The sequence below is a fragment of the Heptranchias perlo genome, chromosome 6 (genome assembly GCF_035084215.1).
Source record: "Heptranchias perlo isolate sHepPer1 chromosome 6, sHepPer1.hap1, whole genome shotgun sequence".
Lineage (NCBI taxonomy): Eukaryota > Metazoa > Chordata > Chondrichthyes > Hexanchiformes > Hexanchidae > Heptranchias > Heptranchias perlo.
In genome coordinates, this window is record NC_090330.1 from 40,346,861 (window position 1) to 40,364,610 (window position 17,750).

At 39.1% G+C, this 17,750-nt stretch overlaps 2 protein-coding genes across 3 annotated transcripts in view; one reads left to right on the forward strand and one right to left on the reverse strand.

Annotated features, from left to right (window-relative positions):
- Positions 1–334: 334 nt before the first annotated feature.
- LOC137322926 (zinc finger protein 678-like) lies at positions 335–9,910 on the forward strand. Of its 2 annotated transcripts, none has more exons than XM_067986162.1 (2): positions 335–505; positions 6,247–9,910. In XM_067986162.1, exon 2 carries the CDS (start codon positions 6,510–6,512, stop codon positions 8,616–8,618), a length of 2,109 nt encoding a protein of 702 aa, XP_067842263.1. In that variant the 5' UTR covers positions 335–505; positions 6,247–6,509; the 3' UTR covers positions 8,619–9,910. The 2 variants fall into 2 exon arrangements, with proteins under 2 accessions (XP_067842263.1, XP_067842264.1); XM_067986163.1 differs by lacking the exon at positions 335–505 and adding an exon at positions 523–688.
- Positions 9,911–11,413: 1,503 nt separating this feature from the next.
- Positions 11,414–17,750, reverse strand: part of LOC137322929 (eukaryotic initiation factor 4A-II-like) — a 42,437-nt gene continuing 36,100 nt past the window's right edge. Inside the window, exons 2-3 of the mRNA XM_067986166.1 lie at positions 16,394–16,525; positions 11,414–12,124 (exon numbers count right to left, since the gene is read on the reverse strand). Coding sequence (XP_067842267.1) covers positions 11,909–12,124; positions 16,394–16,525 — 348 coding nt within the window. The 3' untranslated portion in view covers positions 11,414–11,908. The remainder of the gene's footprint in view (positions 12,125–16,393; positions 16,526–17,750) is intronic.

Consider the following 17,750-nt stretch of genomic DNA (forward strand, 5'->3'; position numbering starts at 1 on the left):
GAAATAAAAACAGAAAATGTTGGAGAAGCTCAGCAAGTCAGGCAGCATCTGTGGGGAAAGAAACAGGGAGAGTTAACATTTCAGGTCTAAGACCTTCAGTCAGAACCGTTCTTTCTCCACAGATACTGTCTCACTTGCTGAGCTTTTACAGCATTTTTTGTTTTTATTTTATTGGGCAGTTTAGATTTACATTTCTAATCAGATGTTAATTTTTCACGAATCCACCTGGTTATTTTTATGGCTCGAAGGAAACCCTTCCACTTCCTCGGTGAAGCTACGAGGTTTCCCGCCCATTGACTCACTTCGCGTTGTTTTCGCGATCAGTCAGTGAACGTCGCGGGAAAACGGCATAGACTGAGCGAGCTACGTGCCGGACGACTCGACGTCTGCTTGGTGTGCGCGTCTCAGAGGCAGGCCTGGGCTGATCGGCTTCGGTTTCTCTTCTTACCACGGTCGCCGACCTGCGAGCGGGGGTGGAAAGGCCGCGTAGGCAGACGGCGACGAGGTAAGTGAGTCCCGAGAAGGAGGTTTAGGTTAGTAAGGGTCTGGCCCGGATATTATTACCTCGGTCAAGAGCCCGCTGATTCTAGCTGTCTGAACTGGGAGCAACATGGCCGCCTGCGATCTCGATCTTTCTCTGTCTCCTCTTCTTCTGTCCGGACCGTTTGGTTCAAACGTGTTTTAAAAGGTGAGGCGCGCGGGTCGAGGCGACGGTCATCCGCGCGCACGTCACCCGCGTTATTCTTAAACCTTTCACTTTTGTGGTCGGATCCATTTTCTTTAGAATTGAGAAACTGATGTGGAAGTTGCCAGGCCTATAGTGCAGGACAACAAACGTGGACGAACAGGTGAGGTAAATCCAAAAGAAATACTGCCAAGCTTGGTTATAAATACCATTAGTCTACCTGTGGCCTGAACAAAATGGTCGCCCTAATGATGGCAAGGAACAGATTCACCTGTAAGCATATGATTCCTCGATCCCAGAGCTATTTGCATTAATATAGCGCTTTGACACGTGTTTCGGCGCTTCAGATGTCATTAATTATTTTGACGTGTTATGCAGGCAAAAATCTAAGTGAGTCTTTAGAAGCCTGTAAAATGTAAATGTAAGGAATTTTACAACACCAGGTTATAGTCCAACAATTTTATTTTAAAATCACAAGCTTTCGGAGATTATCCCCTTCGTCAGGTGAATTAGAATTCAGAGAAAACATCTATCCAGAATGGTGCTTCCCATATCATAGTATACTACAGCACAGGAGTCGGCCATTCGGCCCATTGTTCCTGCCGGCTCTTTGAAAGAGCTATCCAGTTAGTCCCATTCCCATAGCCAGGTAATTTTTTTCCTTTCAAGTATTTATCCAATTCCCTTTTTGAAAGTTATTATTGAATCTGCTTCTATCACCTTTTCAGGCAGTGCATTCAAAATCATTACAACTGGCTGCGTAAAAAAAATGTTTCCTCATGTCACCTCTGGCTCTTCATGCCTATCACCTTAAACTTGTGTCCCCTGGTTACCAACCCTTCTGCCACTGGAAACAGTTTCTCCTTATATACTCTGTCAAAACCAATCATGATTTTGAACACCTCTGTCAAATCTCCCCTTAACCTTCTTCTCTGTTCTAAGGAGAACAATCCCAGCTTCTCCAGTCTCTTCATATAACTGAAGTCCATCATCCCTGGTACCATTCTAGTAAATTTCTTCTGCACCCTCTCTAAGGCGTTGACATCCTTCCTAAAGTGTGGTGCCCAGAATTGAACACAATACTCTAGCTGAGGCCTAACCAATGTTTTACAAAGGTTTAGCAGAACTTCCTTGCTTTTGTTCTCTATGCCTCTATCAATAAAGCCCAGGATCCCATATACTTTTTTAACAGTACTTTCAACTTGTCCTGCCACCTTCAAAGATTTATGTACATATCACCAGGTCTCTCTATTCCTGCACCCCCTTTAGAATTGTACTATTTAGTTTATATTGCCTCTCTTCATTCTTCCTACCAAAATGTATCACTTTATACTTCTCTGCAATAAAATTCATGTGCCATGTGTCTGCCCATTTCACCAGTTTGTCTATGTCCTCCTGAAATCTGTTACTATCCTCCACTTGTTTACTACATTTCTGAATTTCGTGTTATCGGCAAACTTTGAAATTATACCCTCTATACCCAAGTCCAGGTCATTAATATATAACAAAAAGTCCAATGGTCCTAATACTGACCCCCTGGGGAACACCTCTGTATAATTCCCTCCAGTCTGAAGAACAATTGTTCACCACTATTCTCTATTTTCTGTCCCTTAGCCAATTTTGTATCCACACTGTCACTGTCCCTTTAATCCCACAGGCTTTAATTTTGCTAACAAGTCTATAATGTACTACTTTATCAAATGCCTTTTGAAAGTCCATGTACACATCAACTGCACTACCCTCATCAACCCTCTCAGTTACTTCATCAAAGAACTCAATCAAATTAGTCAAGCACAATTTTCCTTTTAACAAATCTGTGCTGACTTTCATTTATTAGCCCATACTCTCCAAGTGCCAATTAATTTTGTCCTGGATTATTGTCTTTAAAAGTTTCCCCACCAACAACGTTAGGCTGACTGGCCTGTAATTGCCTAGTTTATCCCTTGGCCCTTTTTTTGAACAGGGGTGTAACTGCAGTCCTCTGGCATCACCCCCATATCGAAGGAGGATTGGAAGAGCCTCTGAAATTTCCATCCTTACTTCCCTCAGTAACATAGAATGCATTCCATTGGGACCGGGTGACTTTGCTACTTTGAGTACTGCCAACCTTTTAAGTACCTCCTCTTTATTTTTTATCCTATCCAATATTGCTACTCCCTCCTCCTTTACTGCTACAATGGCAGTATCCTCTTTAGTGAAGACGGATGCGAAGTATTCATTTAGTACCTCAGCCATGCCTTCTGCCTCCACAAGAAGATCTTTTTTTTTTGTCCCGAATCTGCCCCGCCCTTCCTTTGATACCTTTTACTATTTGTATGTTTATAAAAGACTTTTGGGTTCCCTTTTATGTTGGTTACTAATCTATTCTCATACTCTGTCTTTGCCCATCTTATTTCCTTTTTTAGATCTCCTCTTCTCTCCTCTACTTTCTGTATTCAGCCTGGTTCTCTACTGTATTATGAACCATACATTTGTCATAAGCCTCCTTTTTCTGTTTCATTTTAATCTCTATATCTTTAGTCATCCAGAGAGCTCCAGCTTTGGGTGTCCTTCCGTTCCCCCACGTGGGAATGTATCTACTCTACCATATATACCACATCAGCTTGAAACACCATTGAGCACCAAGATAGCACAAACAATATCTTCCTTGACCTCTCCACAGCTTTCAATGTGGTTGACTACTCCATCCTGCTCCAGTGTCTCCTCTGTGGCCCACCTTTGTACACTGTCCTCACTTGGTTCCACTCCTACTTGTCCTAGTGCAGCCAACACATCTGCAAGGCTTCTCCTCCCACCTCTGCATGGCCAGTTTGGGTATATTTCAAGATTCCAACCTTGACTCTGTCATTGCCTAGGCTTCATGCTGCATGGCAACTGAAATTTGTAAGCATGGGGTTAGTTTTCATGTGCTAATGATATCCAGCTCTACCTCTCCGCCACCACTCTTGACTCCATGACTACCAGTGCGCTCAGCTGATAAGTCTTCCTCATCCATAATTAACATTGTCAAGGCTGAAGTCATCCAGTTCAGCTCCCTTCGGGAACTCTATAACCCCTGATTTCAACCCCTCCCTGGCTGCTTTTTCAGGCTGAACCTGATGGTGTGCAACCTAAGCTGAGCTTCAATCCCCACAACCAAGACCACCAATTTCAACTTTTGCCGCATCACCCACGTCTGCCCTCATTCCTATCACTGTTGGAAGCCTTATCACACATTGTCACCTACAGATGCAATTACTCCAATGCTTTTCTCTCCAAATTTTCACCTTTCATCGACTATAGCTTGAAAAAAAACTGTTACCCACATCTCATCTCACAGTAAATCCCATCCTATATCGCCCTGTCCATACCAGCCTCTATTGTCACCCCATGCCCCGACACATTGAATTTAAAATCATTGGCTTAATTTACGAATGTCCATGGACTCCCCTCCCTAACACTGCAACCTCCTCAGCCCTATGTGCCAGTGCACACTATCCATTTTTCCTACTCTTGACTCTTAAACAAGCTAAGAATTACAGTTGGGGGGGGGGGGGGGGGGAAGAATCACAAAAATTGCCCATGAAATAGGTTGGTACACCTTCCTGCCTTTTCTAGCATTAAATGACCTGTTTTATGGGCAGTTACTCGAGCACCATTTATATTTGCTTTGCATATGACCATCTGTTTCAGGCATCAGCTCTGAGGATACTCTGGAAGCACGTTGAAGTGCAGAGAGGGCGGTGATCCAGTGGAACAGGACCACATCTTTTTCTTCTGCTTTGCCCTGGGAAATAGGCAAATCCTGTGCACAGAGAAAAATTGACCCTGATATTTTTGCCCAGAGCCTTGATTCTGTGAAACTGAAGGCAGATCCTGCAGTCTGAGCATGTGCAGTGTGCACAGTTTCTCAGGATGCATAAGTAGCATTTAGACAGCCAAACTGCTCAACTATTTCTCTTCAGCTTCCAGTAGTTTTTGCTTGGTTGTTTTTCAAAGTAATTTGAAGAAAAGTTGGAGGACAGATTTTTTAAGATTTTCTAAAGTTTCTGTTGAGTTTTTTTTTTAAAAGAGGCTGTGTGTGTGAGTGGGTGAGAGAGAACAGACTTATTTCAAACATGACCGATTGTACAGATTACAAAAGTTGTAGCTTTGTTTGTTTCAAATGTAAGCAATCTATTTTTCTCATCACAAGGACTGTAGTGGTTCAAGGAGAAGGTCCACCACCACTTTGCCTGCATTACCCACATCCCAAGAATAAGTTTTTTTTTAAAAAAAGGTATAATGTTCCTATTTGTGAGCAGCACCACAGCAGATTTGCTAATAAATGCAGATATGTCTTGTATCTTGTTTGCTGATCACATTGAAACAGCTATACAAATTTTATGTTATGCTTGCATCTAAATGGTTCAGATATTAATTAAACAGCAATAAATCACAACTAAGAACATGTAGGAAATCTAGCAATACTGAAATTTATCATGAGCAACATTAAGGGGGATTGACTAATATATGAAATGTGCTGTAGCACAGATGGAGCCTTCCATACTGGATATATAATATGCCAAAAAAATTGCAGATTTTTAGATATATAAAATGTACAGCAGCATGTTGCTGCAAGTACTTGTTCCTTTGTATTGCCCGTTGTTTCTTGTTAGAATTTTCATTGCCGCCCTCGGAATAAAATATTGGTTACTTTATTCTGAAGAGAGCTTTGCCAAGATAGTCCAGTGGCTGTCTGCTGATGAAAGATTGTGTGCATGTAAAATAACATAACCTGACAATCTTTTAGGATATTTAAAGGGAATGAAAATCTAGAGTTGCACTTTTTGTTCAAAGTAGTCCTTGTTTTTATAGAGGACAATAATATAGATACCAGAAATTTCTTTGATGTTTTCCTGGCATGGACACCCTCAGTTAGGGTGTTCTTCCCTACTAGGCTACTCTGGTGACATTACTGATGGCAAGAATCCCCATACATCCCAGAAACAGCTCCATAGGAAATGGTGGAAATTACGATTTCAAAAAAGTTTGAGCCATTTAACCCCATTGAACCTTGCTACTACCTGGGATTATAAAAGAGTTATTTTTAAAAAATGCAGGAAATACTAGAAAAGCGCAGTACATCCATTAACATTTATAAGGAGAAAAGGTGGACTTCAGGTGTAGTTTCTTAAAAAAAATTTTGGCTCATGACTTCATTTCCATAGTTGTGATGTTCCAGCAAAATGATTAAACTTGATCTTTGTAATTAGAGAGTCCATCCCCCTTCCCCATCTTGCCAACTTCAGCTATTTATGCCATCCTTTTGATCACAATTTACCCCAATGATGGTTAAATATAAACTGTCAACTGTTAAGAATAGTTCAGATAGCATGTTTTTATAAACAAATGAAGACAATTTTTGTTGGAGTTTTATAGTAATAGTAAAAGTGCTCTTGAAATAATGTTAAAGTTGAAAAATTTTCTTGATATTTTCAATTTTTGGATGGATTTTTTAAAAATGCACAGCTATTGACTGGATAGAAAACACTGATTTCATATAGTGTCTTGCTGTAATTGTTTTTGTTCCTGCCTTGTAGGTGAGCAGTCAACTCCTGTGACAATTGGAATAGGGCTGTCCTCTTCCATAGTATTACTTGCCAAGTGTGTAGCTTGTGGTCTGAGAGTTCATAGAGCTCAGTGCAAACTCTGAACCATTCCAAAATATAATACTCGGAGGACCTTGACCTATGAACTATGTAAGGAAGGATTCACAAAGTTTAAAGAACAGAAAGAACACTGAGGACTAAAGGAAGGCTTCGACGCTATCGGTGTGGTAAACCATTTCAGAGATAGAAACGCTATGGATCAACAAATAACAGCGATACATAAAAAGGAGTTTACAAGACAGAATGAAGAATGTGCTGTTGGATTTAATACTAAGAAATTGGAAACAAAAAGCCAACTAAATAACACTTCTAGATATTTAACTTGTGTGCATTGTGATTTCAAGTATACTGATCATGAAGCTTTGGAAACACACCTTGGTTCCATTCACCCCGAATTCTCTGATTTAACAAATATTGTGGTTTATCAGAAAAGTGCCAAGCTGTTTCACTGTCAGTTGTGTTTCTTCACAAACAAGGTGTATAGTAATGTTTACAATCATGTTTCAACACAGCACCCAAAGTTGAGCAAGAATGAAGAAGCTTCCCAAACAACAGAGCCCCATGAAGGAATAGCCAGTGAATCTAGTAAACAGCTACGAGCTACAAAGAGAAAATTAAAAGAATCCAAAGTGATTGAGGAAAAAAAATCTATAAAAAGGGGAAGAAGAGGGCGTAGAAAACGTACAGAAACAGTTTCAAGCACAATTGAAATACAACCTATAAAACATGCAGAAACAAGTACAAGCACAATTGAAGTACAGCCTGTTAAGAGGAAACCTGGAAGACCAAAGCGTAAATTAGAAGAAACCAAAAGTAAAAGTGTTGATTTCAACTGTGAAAAATGTGGTACTCGGTTCAATACTCTTGATGAGCTAAATAAGCATAACTGTCAGAAGAAAAAGCAGAAGGATGCCAATGCTCCACTGTTTGAGTTTGAGTATTGTGATTATAGTGGCCGTTACCCAATTCAGTATGAATCTACCCGTAAACCGACAGTTTCAAATAATCCCAAAGAACCAGCAGTTTTGAATAATCCTGAAGAACAGGCGGTTTCTAAAAATCCCAAAGAATTGACGGATTCAAATAATCCCAAAAAGCAGACAGTTTCAAATGAACCTGAAGAGTCTTCTGAAGAAAAGAATTATGCAAAAAGTTTACAAGAAAATGTTAAGTATGTCAGAGGAACCTTTTACTGTAATTCCTGTAAATTCCATTGTAAAAGTAAAAGTAGTGCTCTATATCATGTTGTAAGGGTACACAACAAGCCTTATCCTTATCAATGTGGTGAATGTGGAAGATGTTTTGTTATGGACAAGGAACTTAAAAGGCACATGTCTGTTCATACTGGAGAAGCTTATTACAAATGTTCCAAATGTGACTTTGAATCTGATTATGCCAGAGCCTTTAAGAATCATGAGAAGCAGTGTACCTCTCAGCAGAGAGAAGATAATTATTGTGAAAATATTGGTGCTAATAAGCAGCAGAATGCAGAAGAAGAGAGAAAGTTAATCAGTTCAGAATCACCTTCACTCCAGCCCCACAGTTCACATAAGGAAGAAGTACAACTGCATGGGAATTCTTTTGCAAAAATTGAATCCTCAGAAGCTGGAAAAAAATATTTACATTTGAATGCTGGTAAGATTCAGGCTTCAAAGTTGCAGCTTCTGGAACCTGCAGAGTGTGGGGTGGCTCATCAACATGATTCTGCATCTTCAAAGGATAACATTTTATCTTGTCATGAATGTGGAAAGATATTTGAAGAGCAAGACATGTACCAAAAGCACAAACTTCTTCATGTTCTACAAAAGCCACTAACCTGTGAGTTCACCCATGATGATGTAGCAACCCTGAATGATGACATGGAAAAAAATCATACAGAAAGAAAAACCATCAGCTGTGATTTCTGCAATGCAAAGTATGAGAATGAAGAAGATTTACAGCATCATCTGAATATTCATAAACCAAATGCTGAAGTCAAAATGTTTAACTGTGAGATATGCAGCACCAGGTTTGACAAAAAAATTGATCTGCATGATCACCTAAAAATTCACAAACAAAATATTTCAAAGGCTAATCAATCTAATGTGACTGATAACCGAACACTTTACAAATGTCATTACTGCTCTTACAGCACTTATCTGTTTGTAAATTACATGGGACATGTCAGGATAGCTCACACAAAAGATTTTCCCATTCACTGCTCATCTTGTGGAGATGGATTTCAGCTTCCAGCTGAGCTAAAAAAACATAAATGTCAGCAAGCTCAAGATGGCAGTGTCATATCTAGTCAGGGTAATGAATAGAGTTTTTAATGTTGAAATGGAAAGGTGTTCCACTTCCTAGCACTGATATCCCTTATCTTCATAGGCGTAAACAACCTCTGCTAAATTTCTTTTGTTTAAAAAATGCATTCCTGGTAAGGAACAAATGGTAGGGAGCAGTGTCCAAATCTAGATTGCCAGTCCTCACTGAGGCCTTACAGAATCAGAAGGCTGTGAAGCAAATAAACCTTGAAACGGTTTATAAATATGTTCTTCATTTACTGGCACCTTTGTTTCCTTTACACAACCTAAAGCAGTTGAAAACATTGGGATATATTTCCCTCTGGTTGCTAATGTAAACAAGTAATTCTCTGCAAATATAAAATGGCATTCTCCAACTCTGACTAGCACTGAATTTTGCACAGATTAGCAACTGGATGAACATATACTCCATTGTTGGTTGTTTACAAAGTTTTGTATGCATTGCTGGACTGATGAGGCTCTTAGCCCAGTGCAATCCACCAATTTAATTATCTACTCTTGTTTTCTCCTTTCAACCCATGAGCATTTATGAATGGAGGATTTTTCAATTCATTGGCAACGTGTCATTCAGTGCCTGGTTAAGCTTAGTGGCAAATTACAGTGAATTTCCTATACTTTAATGTTCTGTATGCAATTGATTAGCATATTCTGCTTTGCTGTGTTAGTTAATTCATCTTCCATTGTAATTTTTTTTTTGTAGAAACAAACTGTATTTAGCATAAACTTTTAATTCCCTGTTTTCACATTAAGAAAAGATAATTCAGCATAAATTTTGTTTTCATAGTAACCTAACGTATTATACAGTGTGTGAAATCAAATCCCAGGCATTGCTACATATGAAATTCAGTGAAGAAGCTTACAATTCATGAAGGGTTTAACAAGTTGTTTGTAAGCCACTGGGATTTCTAAATGAGGTTGCCAAGGGATTTTCTGTTTCTAGTAGTAGTACAAGTGTTTGCTTATTGTACAGACTTTTTATTTTGTGCTGAAATCTTCTGCTAGTTGTGTGTTTACTGAAGGGGTTACTTACAGGTTCACTTCCAGTTTTTAAAAGGATTATAGTTTAAACTTTTATGTACACTAACAGTATTAGCCACATACTATTAAAAAATTGGTGCTGTATCTTGCTGCAGAGATAATTTCAGTATCTGCTCTTTTTCTAGCAGTGATTTGTCTTTTTAACTATAAAGAAATACATTTTGCAACACATTTCTGTATGTAACTATAGGTAATCTTTAACATCAAAAACATATTGTATGTTTTGTTGACCTAATTAAAAAAATTAAACATGATACTGTACCATTATGCTTGTTTAATTTATGATGCTTTAATTTGTAATAAGGGTGAGATCATATTTGTTCTCTGGGTGTGCCAGCATAATGCACCCTAGGCTGTGTGTTCCTGCCTAATACTCTAACAGGGCACGTTTCTGATAGTGCCTCTCTCTGACCCCCAACAATGAATGGAAGACAGGCACTTACAGGAAAGGGTGAGATGGATACATCTTTTTAGTAGCTATATATTGAAAGGAGTGGGAGCTGATGATTTGCTTACACTCTTGGGTGAATAATGATATGGGCAGGGTCATAACTGTATTTGATATTTCTAAATTGTTATGCAAAATACAGCATATTTATTACATAATGTGTAACATTTTGCTGTATTCTGCTCGATCAGTTAATGTGTGCAAGTTTGCCGACTGAGGGAAGAGATAAATTTATATCCCTAATTTACTCACTGGCGATCAACTCAAAGAAGCCAGACTTGGGATTTTGCCTAAGCAATGAATCTGAATGATTATATGGTAGAGAGCAATTGGTGCCCATTCGACAGGAATGTTGATCGTTCCTAACATAGTTTCCATTAGGGTTAGCCTAATGGTAAGATTCATGGTGATCTTTCAATATTAGGAACACCTTTTGGGAGCTTGCTATCTAGGGCGAGAACTAGCATCTGCTGCAAGATTTAAAGGCCTTTAGCAGTTTAAAGGGACACCACAATCAAAATTGGTTTGGCAGCCAAACTAAAATTTTTCATCTAAAGAAATGTTTTGAGTTCTTTCGGAAAGCAAAAGGATCTATGATACACTGATGAAGCTGTACAAGTGCTTCTGGAAGTTGTTTAGGCAGAAGAGGGAGGCACTGTTTGATTCATAGCGACATAAGCCCAAAGGAGACCAACACAGCAGTCGTGGCAGGAGATGGCCAGGGCAGTCAGCGCCAAAATGACCGCCCAACACACAGTAATTAAGTGCCAGAAAGGGTTTAGTGACCTTGCCGGGACAACGAAGGTAAGAGTCAGCCATACCTTCGAAGAATGCACTGCATGGAAAATATATCAAACATTTTGCCAGGAATGCCTATAACTAAGTGAGCTTCAGAATTGAGTTTTTGCATTTCACTTCTTGTATTGGTACCTCCAATGCAAGCATGACTCGTTTCCCCCTTGTAGTCACCCAGGGCCAGAACCACCTTCTGAATCTGTTTTTAAAGGAAAAACATAACATCTGGTAGTCACAAGTCCACTCGTTAACAAACGGTGCTCTGGTGTATAGAATATTATCCGAGCCGTTGCTCAGTTGGTAGCACTCTCGCCTGAGTCAGAAGGTGGTGGGTTCAAGCCCTACTCCAGAAATTTGAGCACAAAATCTAGGCTGACACTCCAGTGCTACACTGTCTGATGTGTCATCTTTCGGATATGACGTTAAACTAAGGCCCCGTTTGCCCCCTCAGGTAGACGTAAAAGATCCTGTGCTACTATTTCGAAGAAGAGCAGGTGAGTTCTCCCCGGCCAATATTTATTTCTCAACCAACATCACTAAAACAGATTAGCTGGGTTATTATCACATTTCTGTTTGTGGCTGCCACGTTTCCTACATTACAACAGTGATTACACTTCAAAAGTATTTCAGAAGCTGTTAAGTGCTTTGGGACATCCTGAGGTTGTGAAAGGTGCTAAATAAATGCAAGTCTTTTTTCTTCAGTAAAGGTAAACAAGCACCCAGTAAAGTCCACCTCCAGTAGCTGTTACATAGCATCAAGATATTAGTACTGCATCTTGTAAGGTGCTAAACAAAGTTTGTCATATTTACTGATTTGATCATTTTTATGATTAATAGTCAATTCAAGAAAAAAATAACCACTAATATTTCTGCAAAGTTAATGCTATACACATTGAAACATCAAAGTCAGTTTGACAAATCTCTTTACTCCCAACCAGAAAGTATATTTGAGTTCCATCTTGGCCTGTTACTTTAAGTTGCTTGCTCAGCTGGATGAGTTTCAGATGTTCTAGACCTGAGCACTAGATGATGCATCATTTGGGTATGAGATGTTCCATGTTAGGGGAGGTAAGGAAAAGAAGACTGAAATCTCCCATCTTGCCCTGCTGAGATCACACCTCAGACTGCCTGATCGTGCAGCAGTGCTGATGATAGTTGTGATGGATGTATGTGGCCCAGACTGTCCTGCTCTTCTGATGAAGGAGATCGCATGGTAGCAAACAGCCTAGGAAAGCAGAAACAAGAATTAAAAATTAAAACTCTTTTCTATCTGCAGCCAATGTTCTTACATATGTATATATACCTTTACTTTCTGCTCGGCAAATTCTTTTCCGTTCAAACTACAAACCGTAACCATGTTTTCAGCATAAATTACATTGTCACATTCTGTATTATGTGATGCCTGGTTGTATGAAGGAGAAAGTGAATGTCAATGTCCTCAAGAAAAATCCAATATTGATATTGTGTAGAAATAGATTTTCTACAATTTCTGAGGCAGGGCCAGACTTCAGACCAATGCAACATTTCAGTTCTTTTGATTTCTGTGATTAATTCAATTTTGGGGGGACTAGCTTCTTCAAGTAGTTTTCCTCCCATGTTTAGTTCCATTTCCTGTTACATCATGTTTTCTTTCACTCGTTCTTCCTCTCTTATTTCTGTCATCCTCACATTTATGGACAATCACTTTCAAGCCCTTTTCTTCAATCAGTTGAGCTATTTGTGCTGATTAAATTGTTACATAATCACCTCATTTGTTATAAACTGCAGTAAACCCAAATACAGATCTTGATCCTGTTGGATTTAGCTCAACCTCAGTATCTAATGGACTAAGACTTCCCTGAGGTCTTAATGTTATCAGGTTCTTAGAGGAGCTAATGTGCTGCTTATAATTTAACATTCTTAAGTTCAAATGTAGTGTGCTGAACCTTTTTAAGTGAATATTTGTACTCAGTAAGATAAAGATTATTAGTGCTGGAGATGGAATGGTCTCGAGTTGAGGCAATCAATATTAGCAGAAAGCAACCCAGAACAGGTACAGTATGTCCCAATGCAGATTAAAGCATCCTCTACTCTTATCTCAGAGCAGCACTTCTACTAACCAATGTGAATTCCTTCATTTTCCACACAACCATTCATGTGTCCTCTCTGATTAAGGTTGACAATTTGTGCCAAATTATGGACAATATTGTACTAGGGCCCTATGCCTTCCAGAAATTCGGTTCTGAACAGCCAAATTTATTTTTTGGAGCACACTTAGATATCAGAAAGAGGAGACAATCATTCTACTAATTTGGGTCAGATTCCAACCCAAATTCCAGAGATAAAAGGCCAGTGTGCTAACCCACTACAAAATGCAGCCCCAATTAATGTGCCTATGATCCAAAATCGTTGATAAGCCTGATAATAAAACTCAAGTGGAATTGAAAATAACTTTCCACCTTGTTTCACAATTTTCATTGTACATTAAATATCTCAATTACCCATGCACCAAAGTCTTGTTAAATATTTAATGTTTATAGGTTAAGGAACAAAAACCTCCAACATTTACTAAAACTGAAGGAAGTCTATAAGGAAAATGGTTAAAAATATGTACAAAGATTTTGAGTTTGTGCTTATTTGGCTAGATTATTGCAACTGGCAGACCCTAAGCCACAAACAAAAAGTCCAAAATCTTGACAATGGGATTTCTTCAATAAAGAGTTGTATTACTGAGCAAGAAGGAACAAAGCACTTCTGGATGTTTTATGAATTCAAAAAGATGAAGCTCTGATTATGTTTTAATGTTTTCTGTTCTCAATAGTCTTCATACCTGTTGTATCAGTTCATAAGTGGGAGCTAAAATAAAAACTTGAATTGGCCAGGCCTACTTCAAATTGTTGAAGAATAGAAATGGCAAACGTTGCAGTCTTGCCTGAGCTTGGGCAAGCACATCATAACCCAATTTTCAAACATATATCAATTTAAGTACATTAGTTACAATTAAGATAGTGATAGATAACACAATACTAACATGAAACACTGAACTGAAATAAACTGGTGGCCACAAGAACACTGTACCCTTATTATGCTTGTGTTCTGAAAACCTATTCAGTGACAGACACCTCAAGCTTAGGCAGCATGTATACACTAATCAACTGCTCGTTTTAGAAGGAACATTTTATATATCGTCAATTATTTAATTTACTAGTGAATCTTCTGTGGCATAGCTCACAATAACACTGTTTTACAAGGACAGGAGCATTATACACGTAACACACATGCTGGGACTTGCCACTCCTGAGCTCGCCAGCTTTCAATTTTCCATCTATTCATTTTAATAAGCAGAAAATTGTAGGCTGGTATATTTGTGGAGGCTACTGTAAAAGGGGAAGTGAAGTGGGATATGACTAGTGGGAGGGGCTAGCATCCAATATTCCTAGTTTTGAAAGGAAGAAACATTTAATAGCTACCAACCAACGCATGTTTCAAATACTAACGATCTATTGCAGTATTAAGATAAACTAATTTGCTACTTGCCTTTTCTCTGATTGCATCCAGTTTTAAAAATTAGATTTTGACAATAGGTAAGACAAACACAATTTAGTGTTTAGCTCAACAAATTATAAATATACGGACACAATATTCCCTCCACCCACTGTAACTTTTGTCAAAGCATAAGAATGAATGATTGTGAAACACATAACCACTGCTACAATAGCTCCATCAATGGGTCAATTGGTGTAACTCAACTATAGAGACCAGAAGTTCTCATGTTTAATCTCCAATCTGTGATTTCAGCATGGGTGCTACAACCTTAGATGGAGAGAGAAAAGAAAATCAGCCAGAGTTATTGCCTCTGATTACAATCCAGTGATCTCTGCTGGAAAGTGCATCTGTGAGAATGGGATTGGGCTCAGCTGTGATGCTCCCCCACCATGATCAAATAACTTGAAAATAGTCAATGTCAAGGCGCACACAAAGAATGACCACCTGAGAGAAGCCATGGAGAGTGCTTGGTATGCACAAAACCCAGCATGTACAGGAGGAGAGAAAAATTGTGAGGTGGGAATACTAAAAAAAATGCCACCTACGGTTGACTCCTCTTAAATCAACTCTTATTTACTAGATTTAAAGATGAATTTTAATTAGGATTTGCTGTTAACAGATCTACGAATTTGGCAATAATTAAAAGAGTTGATGCAGAATATTGTTTGCTATTAGATGTTAAAAATGTGTAAGTCAACTTGTAAAGTATGTGGATGTATGGAGGCTGTTAAAGGAACCCACACAAACTTTTAAAAAATATTACATTGTTTTAAAAGACTTGCAATCATAAAGATGTAATCCACAGATATTTCAATAACTACTGTGCTGTAGGAAGGTGACTTGGAAATTTAATTTTAAATCATCACAAATAACCAAAAATGATGATTTGAAAAATTTGATCCTATTTGGAATTTAAAGTAGTACTTCAGGTTGCTGTTGAAAACATGATTGCCCAAACTCTCTATTTCAAAATGTCTGACAATGTGCCAGAGCCATTTCACCTCTAGGAGCCAAGGAAGCAGAATAAATGATGCTGCAGCTATAGACACTGCACATGGAATTTTTTTTGCAAAGTTACTTCTAATGATGAAAATGAAGCAAATTTGCAGACTCAACATTGCTGATAAGTACAGTTTAAAGAAATTTGAAACGGTATTCTGCAGCATTCCTTTAAACCAGAAGTGTCCATGCTTTTTGTCTTTGTGGGCCACTTAGATGTATACCATAGTTAAAATCTGCCCATGAGGTTCTATCGGTGGAGAATGGACGGATGGAATGCACCCAGCGCCTGCCCATTCTTGCCAGCAGGAGGCCCAAACAATTTAGAGTCCTATTTCCATTCTGCTTGAAAGCTGCAGGCGTTAAACTGGCATGCTGGTTCTGGAAGGGTGGGAAATCGGCTGGCTTCCACACTGAACCCGGCTAACAGTTGAAGTCTCGGGGGAGACGCACCTCAGATGGGCCGTCAGTGGCTCTGATTTTTATGGCCCCAGATGGAGCACAAAAAGGCTGGTTAGCCTGCTCACCTCGAAATTGCGTTTGGGGTCCTATTTACATCATAGAATCCTGATTTGCATAATTTAATGAGGCTCCTGCCTGCTTCGGGGAGCACCTGGGCCACCCTTGTAAAGGCCCTGGGCAAAATGGCAGCAGGCAGGATTTGGGAAGTAAGTGCAGCACTCGGATTTTAAGGCCGCTACTGTCCTGTTCCTGCCCAGCAGACGAAGTGAAAATTGGCCTTATAAAGTTTAATTTCAAGTTCTCATTACTTATAAAGATCTCAAGTCAGTGTCCAGAGGTCAGATGGCCCATAGACCATAGGTTCATCTTCATACTTTACAATTTAATGAACAGAAATGTTTTTTCTATGTGCAATCCGTTTTTTAACTTATTAGTGGGGTTTAGACCTGACCAGCGCTAATTGAAAATGATTCCAATGTAGTTAAATACCGTCCAGTAAAACACTCACCCTTAATACAAGGAATAATGGCTCCCTTTGAATTTCAGAAGCTTTCTCAAAACGATATGCATTGATACCCCTGAAAAGCGTCTCCTTGAAGCTCATGTCATCAAAATTATCAACCACTTCATTCCAGTTTCTCTGCAAAGAAAATCTAAATGTTAGGCTACAACTGAACACTAATAGAAGTGGGAAGAATCTGTAGGGAATCTATATTTAAGATGCATGAAAATCTGTTTTGTCTGTGCATGTAGGATGATATTAAAAATATGAAAATACATAAATAGAAAATAATTCAGGAAATTAAGACGCAAGTGAGGTTTGCTCGTGTGCAGAGAAGGGTCACTATAGTTTAGCTAAGGTTATATTAGAAATGATGTTAATTTACAAGTAGCCTAAATCTGCAATGGTTACCAAAGCCATATCAGTACTGTTGTCACTTAATAAGCTATTTTGCTTGGTGATATCATGCTATAATAGAAGCACAAAGGAAGTTAGTACAGAATTAATCTCCAGGACACTGCTTGCTGCAAGCAACCCAGGCATTAAATTTAATGGTAATTTCTGTTTTGTTATATTTTCCATTACTGCTCACCTCACTTTAAATAAAATTCTGTTGTGCAGAAACGGTATAGGGAAATTCCATAATTTGGGGGTATTTTGTCAAAGTTAAGTCAGTGCTTTTACCCCTCATGCTTTTATATGTTATTAATGAAAGACATGACAGTTTTGGCACAGAAACAGAATATGAACTATGTAAACATAGAAACATAGAAAATAGGAGCAGGAGTAGGCCATTCGGCCCTTCGAGCCTGCTCCGCCATTCAATATGATCATGGCTGATCCTCTATCTCAATACCATATTCCTGCTCTCTCCCCATACCCCTTGATGCCTTTTGTGTCTAGAAATCTATCTAGCTCCATCTTAAATATATTCAGTGACTTGGCCTCCATAGCCTTCTGTGGTAAAGAATTCACAGGTTCACCACCCTCTGAGTGAAGAAATGTCTCCTCATCTCAGTCCTAAATGTCCTACCCCGTATCCTGAGACTGTGACCCCTCGTTCTGGGCCCCCTTGCCAGGGGAAACATCCTTCCTACATCCAGCCTGTCTAGCCCTGTCAGAATTTTATATGTTTCAATGAGATCTCCTCTCGTTCTTCTAAACTCGAGTGAATACAGGCTGAGTCGACCTAATCTCTCCTCATATGATAGTCCTGCCATCCCAGGAATCAGTCTGGTGAACCTTCGCTGCACTCCCTCTATGGCAAGTATATCCTTTCTTAGGTAAGGACACCAAAACTGCACACAATACTCCAGGTGTGATCTCACCAAGACCCTGGATAACTGCAGTAAGATATCCTTGC

Bases quoted from the DNA above. Each gene is read 5' to 3' on its own strand.
- LOC137322926 (XM_067986162.1), top strand. From the start codon at position 6,510: ATGGATCAACAAATAACAGCGATACATAAAAAGGAGTTTACAAGACAG.